At 44.7% G+C, this 17,783-nt stretch overlaps 1 protein-coding gene across 4 annotated transcripts in view; it reads left to right on the forward strand.

The window, feature by feature from the left end:
• The window catches only part of NOD2 (nucleotide binding oligomerization domain containing 2), a 561,668-nt gene that overhangs the window by 366,853 nt on the left and 177,032 nt on the right, over nt 1-17,783 (forward strand). For all 4 annotated transcript variants that reach the window (XM_069639465.1, XM_069639468.1, XM_069639461.1 and 1 more), the window contains exon 5: nt 6,722-6,805. In XM_069639465.1, the coding sequence (XP_069495566.1) occupies nt 6,722-6,805 (84 nt within the window). The remainder of the gene's footprint in view (nt 1-6,721; nt 6,806-17,783) is intronic.

Genomic DNA, 17,783 nt, shown 5'->3' on the forward strand with positions numbered 1-17,783 from the left:
CAATCCAGAGAAGCACTCCATGTTGGAAATCATCTTCAACTTCCCTTCAGGCGGAGGTGTACTGAGGCACCTCCATCCACGCAGTCACCTTAGGGGTCCCTAGATGTCCTTGTCTCTTGGTCCTCCGTGCAGTTGGGTTCCGACAATCCTCCAGAGATTATACCTTATATGCCTTATACCTCCGGCCCAATGGGTTTTAACTACTTTTCATGTGGTACACAACTATTGCTGGAGCCCCCTCGCCTCTGGCTATCTAGACCTAAACGCTGATTGCAGCAGATCCAGCACAACTAATAAAGACTGATTTGTTACTCTTGTACTGCATCACCAAGAGAAGAAGTCATCCCTTTTAAAATCAGCATCATTGGATGCTTGCATTGAAGGGAAGAACAAATAGTTGGAAACGCACCACCCTCGGCTAGTTCTTGCAGCAGGAGAAAGGGGGAGCTGTGTGCGCAACCGAAAACATGGTACTGCTTTTTACATATTAAAACCTCTGTGGAACTCATTTGACAAAAGAAAGGTTACACATTTTATTGATAGACAGCTTCAGTGTTACCTCCTGGCTTGTTACCACAGATCTCAATTTGTCCAGCCCGTGTCTGCAGGTACCTTCTAGGATGAAACTACCAGGCCCGCAAGTTACAGTCATGAACATTAGGGAAGCCTGACCTTGCGCTAACTCCAAGGTCCCAGCAGCTCAAGCTTGTAATGATCTATCTGTCCATTGCAAGACAAGGCCAGCCCTGGTCTGGGCTTGCCAGCAGTAGGCAATAAAGGGATCAAGGGTCAAGTCCTAAAAGTAAAAGTGGTGGGACTCATCAACAAACGCAATGTGATGTGAGGTTGCCAGAAATTAGCATATCAAGGTCAAATATGCACCTTACATTAAGTTGACGCATAACCACCCAAATTGCACAGGACGAATGGCATTTGCCTTTCATAAAATCGACACACACACAAAACCAAGAGAGGATATATTCTAACAGTGTTTTTGAAAACATTAAAAGGTGTGCATGTTTTAAACTCCAAGAACCAATACAAACGTTTTCCCAGGAACACGCAGTACCGAAATGGGACATTTTACCTTTAGTAGTTTGTTATTTTGCATCAGGTTATATTGTGCTCTGGTGAAGTGTCCAGCCAGCAGGCCTGAAAAGCTGATGACTGCGGTCCGATCCCCGAGCGCGGCTTTAATTCATAAATTCAAAAAAGACGTTCAATGTTTCGCATTTTAGCTGGGGGGACTGAGTCCATCCTCGGAAAATCGCGTGTAGCCCGGAGCCATGAAAAGTATTAGCACATTATGGGGCTACAGCAGTATCCCCTGCACTTGCGCATTCCCAATGTCACTGGGCCTAGGAAGATCATTTTGATGTTATTGTTTTTTTCCTCCCTTGTACCCCTCCCTTGCCTCGTCACGACCTGAAACACTTGTGCATGGGTGCGATATAAATAAACTATCATGTGTGCTATGCTGTATGATATGCTCGAATGTCACATACAATGACGCATCGCTTGTAACTGAATACACTTGCCAACAATAAACAGTTTTAAAAAAAGCAAAAAAATCTATGTCGCACCTTTTTTATCGATCAAAAATTTGGAGTGATGGACCAGAGAGTGATATGATACAGCCAAATGTGCACCACACGTTGTAAGCTGATAATGTATCTACTGTTTTTTTATAGGTTCTTGGTGTGTGGCATTTATGGATGTGAAGGTTTTAGGATGTGTGTATAGTTATTCAGCCTCTCCGGGTCCAGCACTGGTCGTGGAATATGCTTGGCACTGAGGGTGGTGCAGAGGTAGCTAATGGCTTTGCGTCTAATGCTCCGCTTTTGAGCGATGAAGCACTGTCTCATGATGTCAAGAAACCAGCGTCTGCTCCCCGTTCCATCCAGCGTTACGTCAAGACTACATGTTCCACAATTCCAAAACACACGGAGCCGAAGCGTTTCCAGAGTATCAGACAACGCTGGGGGTTGCCGTGGAAACGTTGGTTGCCTGAGCACGTTCGTGCACGGTTACGTCATGGCAACGTTCCCCGCAGGGTCACGTGATTAGTTTAAATCTCCGCCCGGCATTCGGAACGCTGCTTCTGAATTTACAATTTTTGGAGCTCCCTACTGTGTTCTTGTCTGGCCTGTTGTTCTTGGACCTTGGACCCTGTTTTTGTCTCACGGATTGATATTGAACTACCCCTAAACCTTGTATTGGAAATTACCTGTTTACTCGATCTCGGAACGAACGACCATTCTTTTGCCTGGCATTTCCAAGATTTGGCGTCTCAGATTATTGCACTATTCACGGAACTCTGACTCTCGGAACATTGTTATTTGGACCTTCCACATTTCTTTCGGAACTTATCAAGAAACTCGGATTATTCACGGACATTTGTTTATTAGGCGTCCGCGTGCCGGCGGGTATAGGTATAGGTTGGATTGTCCCTGTCACTGGAACCAGTATCATCGGACGAACTTCCTTTCATCTTCTTTTCCACAACAAGAATATTACCCGTCAAACACCAAAACTGATATCCTGGGTATCCTGGCCCTCTGTCCTGCCTGATTTGCTATCCTTGCCCAGAGGTATTCCCTACGTGAGTACGTTGTTTGATCTACATCCGTTTGCCTTGTTTATGTCTTATTTCATGAACCCAACTCCTGACATTGTGTTCTTTGTCTAGGTAGCTGTGTTCCGACTCATATAATCTTCTGGGCAATTCCCCTTCCGATATAGTCCCTTTGTACTATTGGGAGTTGCATTGTCTGGAAGGTTTCTACGGCTACACTAAGCGATCAACTGAATCCTGGTATTACCAAGTTTGGCGTGGGTGGTTCTCACACATGAGCTTCCCATTTGTGTACAGTAACCTGAGGCGTGAGGAATGCAAGCATTGTCTACAGGCGGGTATTAGGGACTGAGATATGTAACGCGGCGCAGGTCATAACCTGTGGTAGTTGAAGCCCTCTTGTTGGAGGCGTTTGACAAACATTTAAGAGCCATTTTCTTCTCTTTGCATAACCTTGTTTCTGTATAACATGCAACACAATAACTGTTTCATGGCTACATGATCACTGCTAAATGACATTTTGGGTAACAGGTGGTTCACTCTTTGGAGTTGGAGTCATTACAGAATCCTTGATAGTTCACAGTTGGCAACGTTGTAGTGGGTCAAGCCACGCATACCTAATTAGCACATGAAGATCGTTCTTGACCTCCTCGCAGCCAATCAGAATGTTCAGGGTGCAGTGAATAACTAGTGGTATTGACTGCATTCTGAACATTCTGTCTTCAAAAGCAAACGGCTAAACAGCAATACAATTTCCAGTCAAGATTGTTTTCAACAGGACATTTCCAGATAGGAGCTTTTTTTCCTGCAACATCCTATTAAACAAAACAAAGGCAAAACTTAAACATTGGAAAATACTCACACTTTCTTATAGAGAAATTGTACAACTCCTAATGCATAGTCATCTTAAATCAGCTTCATTATAACCACGTTTGCAATTTAAATGCTTAACTTTTTATTGCAGAATTGGCCATAAATCCATTGAATTAAATAATTCAAGCAACACATTACATGTAACTAGTAAAAAAAAAACAATTTGATTAGCTCTCAACAAAGACTGTGCTACACTAATTTCGTGGTAATACTGCTTTTAATTATCCTTCCACCTTAGTGGAAAAGCCCATCACGATTACACGATCATCTGGGCATTAGTTTTGTCACAAACATGCATTGCTTTCTGTCCACATCATCACTGTGCATTTTCAATCATGACAGATATGAGGGAGTGGTAAAAGGGAGGATAGTTAAGGTTGCTTACAGGAAAAAAAAAACACAACAAAGGGAAAAGAGAATTAACGTTGAGACAAGCAGAGGAAAGGCTAATCTGTAGATTCAGAACACTGGCTCTGGGTCTGAACAAGGACAATGAGATGGTTTCATTTTTGTGAATCAGGATCACTCGTAGGTGTAAGTAAATGCACAGAACAAGGGACCTATGGAGGAAATGTGGGGCATTCTATAAATCCATTTGAGTAGGAATGGCAGCATTGGTGTCAGCGATGGTATTATTGGAAATTTTGGGACATTATCAATGGGTGGAAAGACTAACCTCTCAACCAATCTATGAAATATAATGGGAGGAGGGACCATCGTACTATATATGTTTTAAAAGAAAGTCGTATGCTAAAGTAAAACTCTTTTTGTGTGTAATTTGAGAAGAGTGGTTAACACATAGAAAATCAAGTCTCTATGGGCCTCATTACGACCCAGGCGCTAAGTGGTTAACGGCACCGTAAAAGGCTGCGGCGCCGTTGACCACTTAGCGCCTTACTACGAGGTCCCTTTGCGGGACCCGACCTGAACGGCTGGTCTGGACCAGCCGTTAAAGTAGGGACCCGCAAAGGGACCTCGCAGGCAATTACAGTACCGCAATTTGCGGTACCCTAATTGCCGCCTTCCCCATTCCCTTTGAGCCCTATGGGGAAAAAATGGGAATGGGGAAGGGCCATGGTGAAATGGGGAAATACCGCCCCGCCAACCTTGTAATGGGGCGGTATTTCCCCATTTCACCATGGCGGACTCGTTACAACACCGGCACCAACCATGGTGCTAATAGCGCCATGGTTTAGCGCCGGTGTTGTAATGAGGGCCTATGACTTGTTTGTACATAGTGTTCGTTTTTTTACACTCCGTTCACACACTATGATATCTTCGCCCGACTTATGTAAGTTTCTGTCCTATATGGCTAAAACATGCCGGACATTCCTCTGGGTGTAAACAAACGAACACTATGTACAAACAAGTCATAGAGACTTGAAATTCTATGTGTTAACTACGTACACAGTAAATCATTCTTTGCACAAATTGGAGTATCAAGTACCATATCACTAGATGTTGTATATTGATGTGTGTATATGCTTGTGACTAATACTATCACATACAGACACATACAGGCAGTGGTAGGGGATGTTAAAGTTACAATCTATAAAAAGTTGACTATAAACAGAGTCATATTAATGGATCCTTGGTGCACGATAAGTGATTGTGGGAACATTGTCCGAGGCTCTTCTAACCTTACAACCAGTGGTATTAGAAACAGGATAATACTGTGGGTGCTTGGAATGCTGTGTCGCCTGCTAGTGGAAGGTATTTGGGACTACACAGTGCAGCCCAGCATATATATGCATAATGGCCCGGGTGGCAGGAGGAGAAAGAACTGTGCAGGCACACCAAGATGTTCTGGTCTTGCTGGCCTGCACCACCTTCTCCCTACCCCTGCGAGAAAGGTCAATGGAGCTATTATGCAGCAAAGCATGTTCTTTAAACGTGATCCCTCCATTAACCTGTGGACAGGGAAATGCCATACACAGGGCTTCCTCACGAGTTTGGCTGTAACCCTTAAATCCGGTGGTAGCGCGGTTACCGCCGGATTTAAGGGTCCGCCAAATCAGGGCTTTGGCGGATTTCTCCCCAGCTCTGAGCTGGTGGGGAAATCCGCCGAAAATTTGGGCTCATACCGCCGGCGGGAAATCCGCCGGCGGTATGAGCGCGAAATTTCCCCATTGAGCCCAACGTGGAATGGGGCATTCCTAAAAGGGCTCATTGGGGAATGGAGAATTCCAAATCCGTCAAACTCGTGATCCGGCGCTAATAGCACCGGTGAGTTTGGCGGTAGGGCAGATAGCGCCCACAGTGCCAGGAGGACAGGAAAGTAGTTAGCAGCCTGTCATCGCCTTTTCCCCATCCCATCAACAGCCGTTGCGTAAGTGACTTAAGCAGAGGAAATACGCCACAATAGCAGTGTGGCATCAAAATGCTGGCTGCCTCCGTGCTCTTCTTTCCACTCAAGTGCAATAGACTTAGAGATGTATCATGTGACTCTTGTTCCTGCATACACACTAGTGATAATACAGAGCAGCCTTGATCTTTTAAATCTTCCACTGTGGATGGGGTTTAGAGGGAAGAGCCTGTGCAGGGACATGCACAAGGCAGCGGCGACCATGCTCATCTCACACGCGCGGAGAATTGCTAGGGAGGTGGTGAGTAGTCGACCGTTCCTTTAACCATGCAGCACAGCAACAGGCAAAAAAGCGCCATCTTCTACGAAAACAATGGTCAAGAGGCACTGCCCTGGTGGCATGGTGCAGATGGCAGCCATGAAGCTTTGAAATTGTCCAGATCCCAGTTTGAGGGAGTAGGATAGTGTGCAGCAACCATGTGTCTTTCACTTGCAGTTGTGGGGTGGAACAGGTGCAATGCCGGTGAGGCTATTTCTTTTTCTTCGAAGGACAATGTACAGCCTCAGTTGCTTTGCTGGGTGTTCCTTTGCATATTATCCTAATCCTGAAGTATTTCCATATGAGGGGATGTATCGTTGCTTGTTGTTGGCGAAAGAAGGCTTGCTAATAGTACATCTAACGTCTATGCCTGTATGTAGCAGAGATAGAAGGTTCAATTGCGAGACATCAAAAGAAGAGATTTCAATTGGTCACATTAAATATCAATAAATAACGTACACAGTGTATATATCTCGTGTTGTCAAAAAAAAAAATAGCTTGAAAAATCAAGGCCCTTAATGGATCCTTTGATGCAAGTGAGAAAATGAATATTTATTCAACCGTACACTCGCAACAAGTGACTGGATTAACTGTGTGCAGGGATGTGATAATGTGAAAAGCTCATTGTAAAATGTTTTTCTGTGTTTAGCTTGCGGGACAATAACATCTCCGACAAAGGGATCGGAAGACTTCTAGATCAAGCTCTTCACTGGCAGAACTTTCAGAAGATAGCGTAAGTACATTCATCCGAAAATTGAGATCAGAGCACATTTCTACACGCCTCGCATGGCAATGTAATGTCTACTGGCAGAGGCTGGAAATGTTTGTAATCAGCATGGAGCAGATTGTGGAATCATGTTTAATGCCTCACAGTAGCAGTGCAAGCTGTGAAATTGATACAGAAAAGCAAGGCCGGGTTCAGTTTGAGACTGGGAATATATGCAAAACCTCTCCTTACTGTCACAGCCATTTCGGGGACACTGAGAAATGTGAGTTTCTAAAATAAGCAACTACAGAATATGTGATCAGTGCCTGCCACCTGAACACTACATGTCCACGTTTTTAGAGACATTTAGCGAAATTAGACCGTTTTGCTCAGCTTTCTCCTTCAGTTGTCTGGCAAGGTAAGGCCTGGTATTTGCATGTGCCACAAACCTCTTTAACAGTTGGCTTAAAACTAACCGTGTATAGGCACACTTCCAGTGACAATGGGCCTCATTACGAGGTTGGTGGTAGCCTTGCCGGTAAAACCAGCAAGGCTACTGGCGAGAAAATCTGGCACCCGCGAATGGGCAATTACCAGGGTATTCCGGCCTCGCCGGACCTGGTAATTGCCCTTTTGCAGCTGCCAGACCCGGTATGTCCTCATTCCCATTGGGAATGAGGATGCCTGTAGCACCAGCACGGTTTATTACCGTGCCTGTGCTACAGGCTTGCTGTGCTTGCGGGTGCCTTTCATTCCGCCAGGCACCCGCACACAACTTGGAATTTGCCGGTCCGGATACAGCGGTACTGGTAAGCTTACTGGTACCATTGTATCCAGACCGGCAAGCTAGTAATGAGGCCCAATGTTTTTAGGGATTTCCTGAAGGTCATGTGGTCACCCAGTGAGCAAAGATGGGTGGATCTAGAGTTGCATTGGTGGGACTGGTAAGGAGACCCTTCCTCTGACTTTCCTGCTGAAGCCTGGGACTGTTCTTATTGCTTGTTTCTAGATCAAACTGGCCTGCCAGGCACATGGATGAACCTCTTTGCAGTAGCTTGCAGAACTTGCTATCCAATGAACAGTTGAAGACGCAAAGGGTATTGAAGTGCCTACTGTGCTTGAAGGGGCCAATGCTGTGGGGTGATGCTCCAATTCTTCCAGACTCGAGAGGAGTCTGACTGCCAAGTTGCCTGCTCCCTGTAGATGGCTCTCCAGATAATCTGGGAGGCGTAGGTCCTGTCTTTTAGTGTAGTCAAGTATTGAGAGTATTAATGTGATTACTGCCATGGTTCTGTGCAGGAATGACCGATATGGCATTTTAGAAGGAAGAACCAGATTCTGGCTAGTGTGTTAACTTGGGGTTCCAGTGTGGTTAATTTACCCATGAGAAATCCAACGTTTTTGACTGTCAAAGTCCGTTGAGGGTAGGCTCACATGTCCTCTGGCCAAGGATTAGTTGTGGGATTTTTTGTTTTCGTGCTACAGATACCTTTGATTTTTATTGTGTTGTTTGTCTGTTGGTTGTCATCCAGGATTATGTTTGTCAGATGTATTTGCTGTGATCCAGTGGCTTTTCTTTTGAGGCATCTGTTGGTTTGTAAGACAATTTCTGTGTTCTGTGTCATCTGCGTAATTGTATCAGGTGAGACCTCAGTTGTTGATGGTTTCCAGGCGTGGACCAATGTAGATGTTGAATGGGAGTGGTGTGCTCGACCGCTGCGCTACACCGCAATGATATTCCGAGGGGCGGTGCTTTTTGAAAGGGGGCATGTGTGTTGCCTCCATTCTATAGTGAATGAAGATCTAACTTTCAGAGCAGCGCAGTTCCCTCTATTCATATATCTGCACATTGTTTAAAGGACTTGTGTGTCTAGTTTTATCGAATGCATTTATGTGATCCAGAGGCTGCTTGGTGTGTCTGCACTAGTCAGCATTGTCATTTAATATGTCCCAAATGGATGATGGTGTTCCCCCTCATTGGTCTGAACCCATTTCTGTCTCATGTATGACATTTTTGTATGCACATGAACCCGAGGTGGTTGTTACATTAGTGTCTCTATGAGTTATTCTGTGTAGGGAGCGTTGGTGATAGGTGGTAGCTCACTGGGACATCCTGATGATTTGCTGTGGGCTTTTTAACAGAGGCTTTTAAAGTATGTAGATAGGAAGGCTTGCAGAACTGTTCCTTATTCTATGGACGCGTTGAGAAGTAAAAAGGTGGACAAACTCTAGTTGTTATGTTATGAGTTTGTAGCTTATAAGCGAGTTCTCGTTTGTTTCTTGTGGGTTAAGGGTTGGCTTTGGTTGTGAATTCCTCTTCAATGAAGGTGTGGAAAGCTCCCAGGGCACTGGTATATTCTGAAGCTGTTGCTGGTTCTGTTTTCATACAGATACATGCTTTGCGTGGTTTGTTTGGATTTCTGGCAATTGCAATGGGGTTAAACTCAGCTTGTCAGCCCTGTCACTTTCTTGATGCTACCTTGCTACCCAAGGAGTAGCTGGTAATCTTCTACCTTTGTACCCATGTGGAACTGTACACAGTGGTGACGGATGACTCTGGGCTGTGCTGTGCTATGAATGTGGAGTTTGACACTCACTCCTCATGCGGCCAATGTCAGTGAAGGTGAATTGGAATTCATCCAGTAGAAGTTTCAGTGTAGGCACCTGACTTTTTGGAGGGGAACTAATAAATTACATTTGCTTGGTGGCCTTGCAGCTCAGCAGCATGTCGGAACCAATTTCTGTGAAAAATACTGTCTTGCACATTGTGTTCCCTTCGTACCTGAGTGTGAATATGCGCTGCAGGCAGATGTGGGTGGCACTGCCAAATGCAAATATCTTGAATTTGATCGGTGGCGGAGTCAGGCATGGCTCAAATATCCGGAATGTCTGATCTGGAAGAAGACTCACTGATGCACCTGGTAGCAGACATCCAGATATCATTGATACCAATCCTACGAATGCGTAATGCACTTCACACTTTGCAGACATACACTTCCCTCATAACGTGCAGGACATTTCCAGAATCTTGTGAAACAAAATTCTCAACTCACAAAGAATGTGCGTGCACTTCTTGTTGGAACCACAGCTTTGGATCACCGAAGCATGAATGTCGTACTCTCCATCGGGAAGTTCAAGGAACGCTCTAGTTGCCAGACGCGGGTGTGGAAGATGTACATAGAGGCACCATGCTCTTGAAAAACTCTACAAATGGAAGGGCTCAGTTGGGGTGGACCTACGAGTGAAAATGTGCTTTGAGAATGGACATGGAAGCAGCATATTCATCGTCCATTGCCAAGATTGAGAAGCAACAGAAATAGCTCCCACGAAGCAGAGCAGCATTCGCTTCATCCTGGATCTGTTTCCATGGTGACTCTGAAATAGTTTTCCAGATGTCGCATCCACCTCTCCAAGCATGGCCCCACAGATGATTAACCTTCAAGGGTGTTGAACAGTGGCAGAAGAGGCAAATTAGTTTAACACTAGAGTGTCAGCATATCCAGGGCTGCAGCAGAACCGGCTGAGGCAAACGGGACACTTGCTGAGAATTGGTCAAAACAGCAGCTTAACCAGGGAAAGTCACACTGAGAAACCTTGGGAACTCAGTCACACCTGCTGCAGGGACAGGTCGAGCTCATCCAGATGGCATTGCACACAGCGCCCAAAAGGAAATGATTCAGAAAAGTGGACTAGATATTTAGAGTCGCCCCACTCCTCGCTAGTTGTTGTTTGATGGGTGGCAGCATGCTTTAGAATAATCGACACAGAGACAACATATTGATCATTATTCAGCTCTTGAGGATCACTTGAGTGGACGAGCGGAGTCTTTATTAAAGGATCATGATGTCCGGCGTCATGACCCATGTTTGCCTGGATGCAGGTGGGTATGACGCCATGGGCCCAGCTGAAGCCAAACCATGGAGCTTTGCTACATGTATTACACATTACCCCAAATGTTTTCCCCTTTCTCTTAGTGGAATTCGATGTTGTATGTTCCCAGATAGGCAATGTGTGCTGTTAATTATGTATGAGGACTTAATAAAGTGGCTGCCATATTCCAATCTGGCAAGAGCACAATGGAAAAGCTGACCAGACCCCTGTTCCAGCTCGCTGAACTGCCTCCAAATGTACTCTCCCACTGACATGTCTTAAGGCCTGTGTGCAAATACCCTTTTCATTTTTCCATACTTGTGAGCACCTGCTTTTCCGCTGGCTCCCATCTGAGTTCTTCTCAATAACTTCTCCACCGTTGGGGCGCATGGAGAGGAATTCCCACCCGTGAGTCGGCTCGCAGACCGAGCCTGCGGAGACTGACAGATTCAATACATGCACCCCTTTCTTCACAGGTATTTATTTATACCAGTGTTTTAGGTTTATCTGCCTTCTGCTACCACTCAACCTCAAGCTCTTTCTATTGGATCCCTACCAACAAACTGCAGGATTCCACCTCTTTGGCTCAGTACTGGTACAGCGATTCACTAAGGTATTTGGAGAATTCTGCCCACTATGTGTTGTTTGTCATGCACATGATCCCCTCTGTCCCACCTCTGTTTGGCATGACTGCACTCGAATGTGTTTATGGACTTTAGGGGATGTATAGTAAGTAGGAAAGCAAGCTGCTTACTTTATACTCACTTCAAGTCACATGGCTGGAAATATATTGCCTGGAACAACCTTTTCAGCCATCCAAGAAAGAAGCATCCTAGAAGGAATGCTCCTGATTATATCACTACATCTTGTCTGGTCATTGTCGAAGCTATAGAATTATTCACAGTGTTGGCAAGAATGGCTTTAAGCCACATATGACAATGACAATACATCCCAGGCTACTTCATAACACTGTGGGCATGGCTGAATGGATTTAAGACCATTTTTCTGTCCTCCCTTTGGATGCAGGGAGAGCCTTGGCATCTCTGCAATGGAATTAAATATTCCATGTTGGAAATAAGAGTAAAATAGATTGGGGATTTGTTGAATAGCTTAAACTGCTATAGTGGACTCCATGACAAGAGTGTAGTTCAGTGGTATTGTATCAGATTTCTTACTTTTGGGGTGTATCACAAAGCAGCAGCTCCTTCAGTTGCTACTTTACATTGCTCTGGCCAAACAAATGCTGGCAGAATAGATCAGGAATGCGATATAGAAGGGATTTGGGGGCCCTTGAGAAGAGAAGAGATGTTTTTCTTAAATGCAGATAACATGCTTTTCCAGCTGCTGTACCCACATTGGTCAGGATTAAAATGGATTTGCATGATTAAAGCGATATGGAGACATTCGGGAGACTCAAGAAATGTCCACAAGTTCACAGTATTAGGCAGATAGAATTCAATATCAAGACAATGGCAATTAATATGGCAATCACCCCTGCGTTGGGTAGCAGACATGGACGATAACCACGAGCAAGCCCAAGTTTAGGCAGGTCCAAGCGAAGTGAGCACCTCAGCAAGGGCTGTGGGCTGTTACTGACCATGTCCACCTCCCCCCCACACAAGGGGGTGATAGCCATTCGCAGCCCGCTGCAATACGCTTGGAACATATCACCTCAATATAAAATGGCCTTAGGAAAAGGAACTTGGTCAATTTTTCATTTCTATGGTGGCCTCTGCGGGCGGGAGGAGCGCTGGGACCGGAGCACAAAGCTCCAGTCCATCAGGTAAGTGGGAAGGGAGGGCAGTTGGGGGCAATTTTAGGCAGCCTACAGAAATCAAAATAATGAAATTATTTTGCCCTCCACCCACTCTTCCTGGATTTGCTCCAAATCACGGGGTTTCACCACCCGAACACCATCCCTTGGCTCCTGCCACCTTCCTCCCCCACAATACCCCCCTCCCCGAAAACGCACACAAACACAAACACCCAACACACATACACGCACATATCCACTTATCTGTTCTCCTTCAAGGCCGCTTCTGGGTCTTGGCGGGCCTGTCAGCCCCTGCGCACATTCACGTCCGTTGCAGGGGCTCACAGTCCGATTGTTTTGTTACAGTTTTTAAAAAAGGTCTCTTGACCTAAGACTTCCTTACCAGCAGCCAGCTACTGGCATCAGAATAAAACCAGCCACAACAGTGTCAAACTAGCACTACACAGGATAAGCAGTTTACAAACGCCTTCTGCAGTGACTCATGGCTGTCCTCCTTCTGGCAGCAGAATTGGAATGGGTGTGTAGGGGGGTCCACACTATCGGCAGCTCCTCACAAAGCAGATGGGGCTCATACCAGAGTCGGCAGACTCCAGAGCCGAAATAACTGCATCATTCAACTTGGGACAAGCCTCACCAGCCTCGCGTGAATAGCCCGCTGCTTCTGTCTCTGTTAAAGAAGGTAGGGGAACGAAGCAGGTGTTTAGAATCACACCATACTTCTTCTTTTATTGTGACATTTAAATGTTAAAACAAGCTCTTGCCCATCCAGTCTCAAACTCCCCCAAGAGTCTTAGAAACTCCATAATGGGCTCTAAGGGCCTCTACGGTACAGTTATGGGACTTGTGACCATGAGAATGTTAGAAGTGGCAAAGAGTCCTTAGCAGTCCTAGGAGTGGCGTTAAGTCAAAAGGCCATGTCTCTGGAATTTTTTACCAGTGTGCAAAAGCTACAAGACCATCTCCCATGTAAATTACTGACTGCAGTAACCTTTCTAAGCCAGTAAAGACTCATAATGCCAGTGTTTAACAGATCACTCTCTTGACATTTCACCAGTTGTTGCTGTGGTGGTATCTTCTTGTCTCTGATTTTGATGCCCACCTTAGTGAACTTTCCATCAGAGCTCTGCTCTTGCCACAGAGGTCCAAGGAAATGTCAGATTAGCAGCCCACCTACAGCAAGAGCATATATCCAAAGTAAAAAAAATAATCTTTTTGTTTACATGAAAGAATCCAGCAACTTTGATTAAAATGGAAAATAAATCCAGTCTGAGATGAAAAGCACAGTATCTTACAGGAAAATGAAAAAGGCTTTGGGCCTTGCATTGTGTATATTTTCCATTGCAGGACTGGGGATCATCTTTGTAGAAGGAAATGTACAGAAACATCAAAAATATAAGTCTTGGGCAGGACTTTGATGGCAAAGAAAAAGTTATATTGTTCTGTTTAAGGTGACAATTGCAATGGTGAAAGGAAAGAAAGACTGCATTTCTGAATCAGACAGCATCTTTGGGCCTATAAGCTGAAATAAGCAAACCTCCCCCAACAAGCTACAGCACATGGGGTAATGGCTTGCTCAAAGGAAATGAAACCCAAGGCCCTTGAAGCTGAACCATAAAAGCTGATGACTTTTCAGGAATGGATTCTCAAGAAGCCAGGTATATCGGAGCATAATATATGGTACTAATCAACAACCCCTTTTGTAATTGAGATAACCCAAGTGGCTAACAAGTGTACAGAATTGATTCTGAGCAGAGGTCTCCTCTCAAATTATCTGCATTTTTTTTCGGCAGCTAGCTCTCCAGGGGGGAAGGAAAGTTGCATCGTCATAGACTGGGAATCTGCCTGAAGTGATAGAAAGCAGTTGTAATTACTCAAGGGGGCAAGACTGGTTCACAAATGTCCTTGCCAGCAATCTAACTTAAAAAAACTTGCACCATGATCCCCAGGCCTCAGGCCGTAAATGTCCCAACCCTATGATCCAAAAGGAACTGGAGATGCATGTAATAATGTTTTGGAAATAAGAAAACAAATGCCAATGTGAACTTTACATTTGGAATCACTTTATTGCTTGTAACCATTGAAAGAAATGTCATAATTACATGTTTTAATAAATGTTCATGGTCGAAGGCTCTATCCGTGGTATGTAAAATTATATTTTTGTCATATTATGTTCATTATGTAAATTAGGTGAATGCAGGTATGGGGCCTCATTACGAGTATGGAGGTAGCCATGCCGCTTTTAGCGGCATGGCTACCCCCATACCGGGTACCAGGTCCAGGTCCCGCAAAAGGGGACTTACCGGGCCATTCTGACCTTGGTGGGCCCGGTAAATCCCTTTCGCGGCACCCGGACCCAGTACATCCCCATTCCCATTTGAGCCCCCATAGGGGACAATGGGAATGGGGAGGATTCTAACAACGGGCCCGTTAATGACGGGCCTGTTGTTAGCATCCTGGTCTGCTAGCGGGTCCCGCTAAGGACGCCTGGTCTGACCAGGTGCTCCTTAGCGGGACCCACTGCAGACCTCGTAATAGGGTGGCCCGGAATGAACAGTGCCGGTCCCTTACCAGGACACCGTTCGTTCCGCGGCCGCCTAGATTGTAATGAGGCCCATTGCCATGGAAAAACAGTGTGCCCCAGTGATTTATATATCCTAGCGTCAGTGCTGGCAATCCTATTATTGTGAGATGGAAATAATATTGTTGTATAAAAGTGTCTGAAGGAAAAATTTAAACATATGTAACTCATCCATTATATCTTATATCTGAGATTAAACTGATGAACTGTTTAGTAAGGTGATCACATTTGAGGAACATGCTGTTCCAGAAAACCACAATTGTCTAATATTGAAATCTCCAACATGAGATCACATAAAGTGGAACGGAAACTGGGTTTATAGTTCGCTCCAATTAGACTGCCCTCTTAATTCATAAACCCAATGATTACAAAGAGGATAGTTCAGTGTGATGTTACTTTTGGAACCTTGTCCAATCACATACATTGACTAATTAGATTCTAGAAGTAATATCCACCTCTAAAGGGAGTGTTTTCCTATCTATAAAACATCCACACCCATAGGTTATACACTCACTCACTCACTGATTGGCTCACTGACAGAAGGAGAGAAAAGAGAATTGATAACCACAGAAAAGGGAATGTAATAGGTGGAATTCCATTTGGACCAATTTTGGATTTCTAGCAACAAGAGTGGCCTACCTGGAGTTAGGCAAGGCTGTTAGAAGGTCCTCCTGGTCCTTATGGATGAGCTGGAAGAGACATCACACACAGTACTTAAGATGGAAACCAAGAAGGCGCCTTCTGAGCGCCATCACAAAAGAACCAAAATGGCAACCTCCGCTTCCTACCATTGCTATATCACCACTGAGAAAGGAACTGGTAGGTGCGTTGCTACTTCGCTCCACCTTACTCTGCCCTTAGCCTTGCTTTCGGCACAGTGGTACTTGTTACTACTACTTCCTTAGCAGCCCTTTTCTTCTGTTACGCTCCACCTTGTTACTCTTTTCTAGTCCTTTTGTAATTATTTTCGGTTGATCATTTCTATCCCTAAATTCTACTTTTCTTTCTTTGCCTGCCTTGTATTACTCTCACTTCCGTTACAAGTATTCTGCTCACCTTCCACCCTTTTCTCTACTCCGTTTCTTCCTCTTCTTCTTACCTTCATCTCTCCTTGCTTCCCAATTCCGGAGCCCTATTCCGGTCCCTTCCTTCGGTTCCCCCCGCTCAGCTTGTTTCCATTCCGGGCTCCTTCCGCTGTCACCAGGACTGTCGTTTCAGGCATTCATTACTCTTCCTTTCATCGGGATTACCAGCCTCCCAGTTCTGCTCAGTTCCACGCAGCTCCTCACTGCTACTCGCTGCTACAGCCAGTTCCACACAGCTCCTCACTGCTACAACCAGTTCCACACAGTGCTTCGCTGCTACAGCCAGTTCCACTCAGTTCCTTGCAGCGATTGCAGCTACAGCCACTTCCACTGCCAGCTGGGTTTGTTGCCGCAAGAGGGTTTGACGAGGGTGCTGCCCCCGGCATGCACAGAGTCCAGACCCTGGGCTCTGGACACCCTGTGGGAAGCTCTCGTAATTCTTCAGACACCGAGGATTCATCACAAGCAAGGCCAGAATCAACTCATAGTAAGTATGTTTTCATTGTTGCTAATACAGGCCTTCTTCAGTGGGAAAGTAAGCAGAAAGGCCCAAATACAGAAAGAAGGAACCAGACTGTAGAGGGAAGATGACCCCATCTTACTGACGATTGCCCCCCTCTACCTGAGGAGGAGAATTAAACAGGTCTGTGAGACAGGCAAAAGAAATTCATATGTAAGTTATTAAGGGTAAATAATCCTGAGAGGAACAACACTGTAAATAGGAATAGATTAAATCCCAGCCCTTTTTATTAGTGAAAATAATGAGGGGGGGGTTGGGCTTGTAAATTGACTAGACTTGGTAATTGATACATATTGTAGAAATGTATGTGCTTCTGGAATTATAGATTTGATAGACTAGGGCCTATGGGGTGTATACTGGAAGATCCCCTGGCTCCTTCTCTGTGTATTGATCAAGCACAGAAGAAGTATTCTGGGAGTAAAAGGATATCTCACTGTGTGCATACCTGGAAACTCATTTCATTGTTACATCACCAAGCGGAGTACTGTTACCAGCGGTTAATCATTCAAGATAAAGCGGAAAGGGTGATTATTCGCTACCCATTTTCTCGCCTTTGAGTTGCCCATTGAAAATGAGAAAAGTACACTGTTACACCTTAATGCAATAGAAATGAATTAATGTATGTATTTATTGTGTGATTAAGTTAAGAAAAAACCTTTCGCACATTTGATTCATATATTATATATTATAAAATACAACCATTTGTAAAAAAAAAAACAGAAACATTTTCGCAAACTGTTCTAACTTTCCATACATATAAATTTGACTGAGGGTAACATTTCAGTGATTTTAAAATACGCCAATGCTAAAAAAAAGTACTAAAATATCATAATTAATTTTCTTGTTCATGTAAAACCACTTATTAACCAACACACCCAAATTGAGGCAGAACTAAAGTGCAGATGATAAGAAGACCATATTATTGTCCAACAATATTACATTGTCAACAGTTGTGATAACCTCAATTAGTTTCTAGGAAGAAAGGAGGAAACAGAACAGAGCCTACGAGACTTAGCAGCAGCAGGAGACACAGACAATCATCTCAAAATACTAGGTTCAAAAAATTAATCACAGCTATTGCCAGGGCCACCGTTGGCTCACAAAGTAGAAAGTGCCAGAGCCTTTACCATGCTAAATCACCTCAGGATTCCAAAAATGTACCCAGGATCTCCTAACGC

The sequence above is a fragment of the Ambystoma mexicanum genome, chromosome 1q (assembly GCF_040938575.1).
Source record: "Ambystoma mexicanum isolate Mex_15411 chromosome 1q, UKY_AmexF1_1, whole genome shotgun sequence".
Lineage (NCBI taxonomy): Eukaryota > Metazoa > Chordata > Amphibia > Caudata > Ambystomatidae > Ambystoma > Ambystoma mexicanum.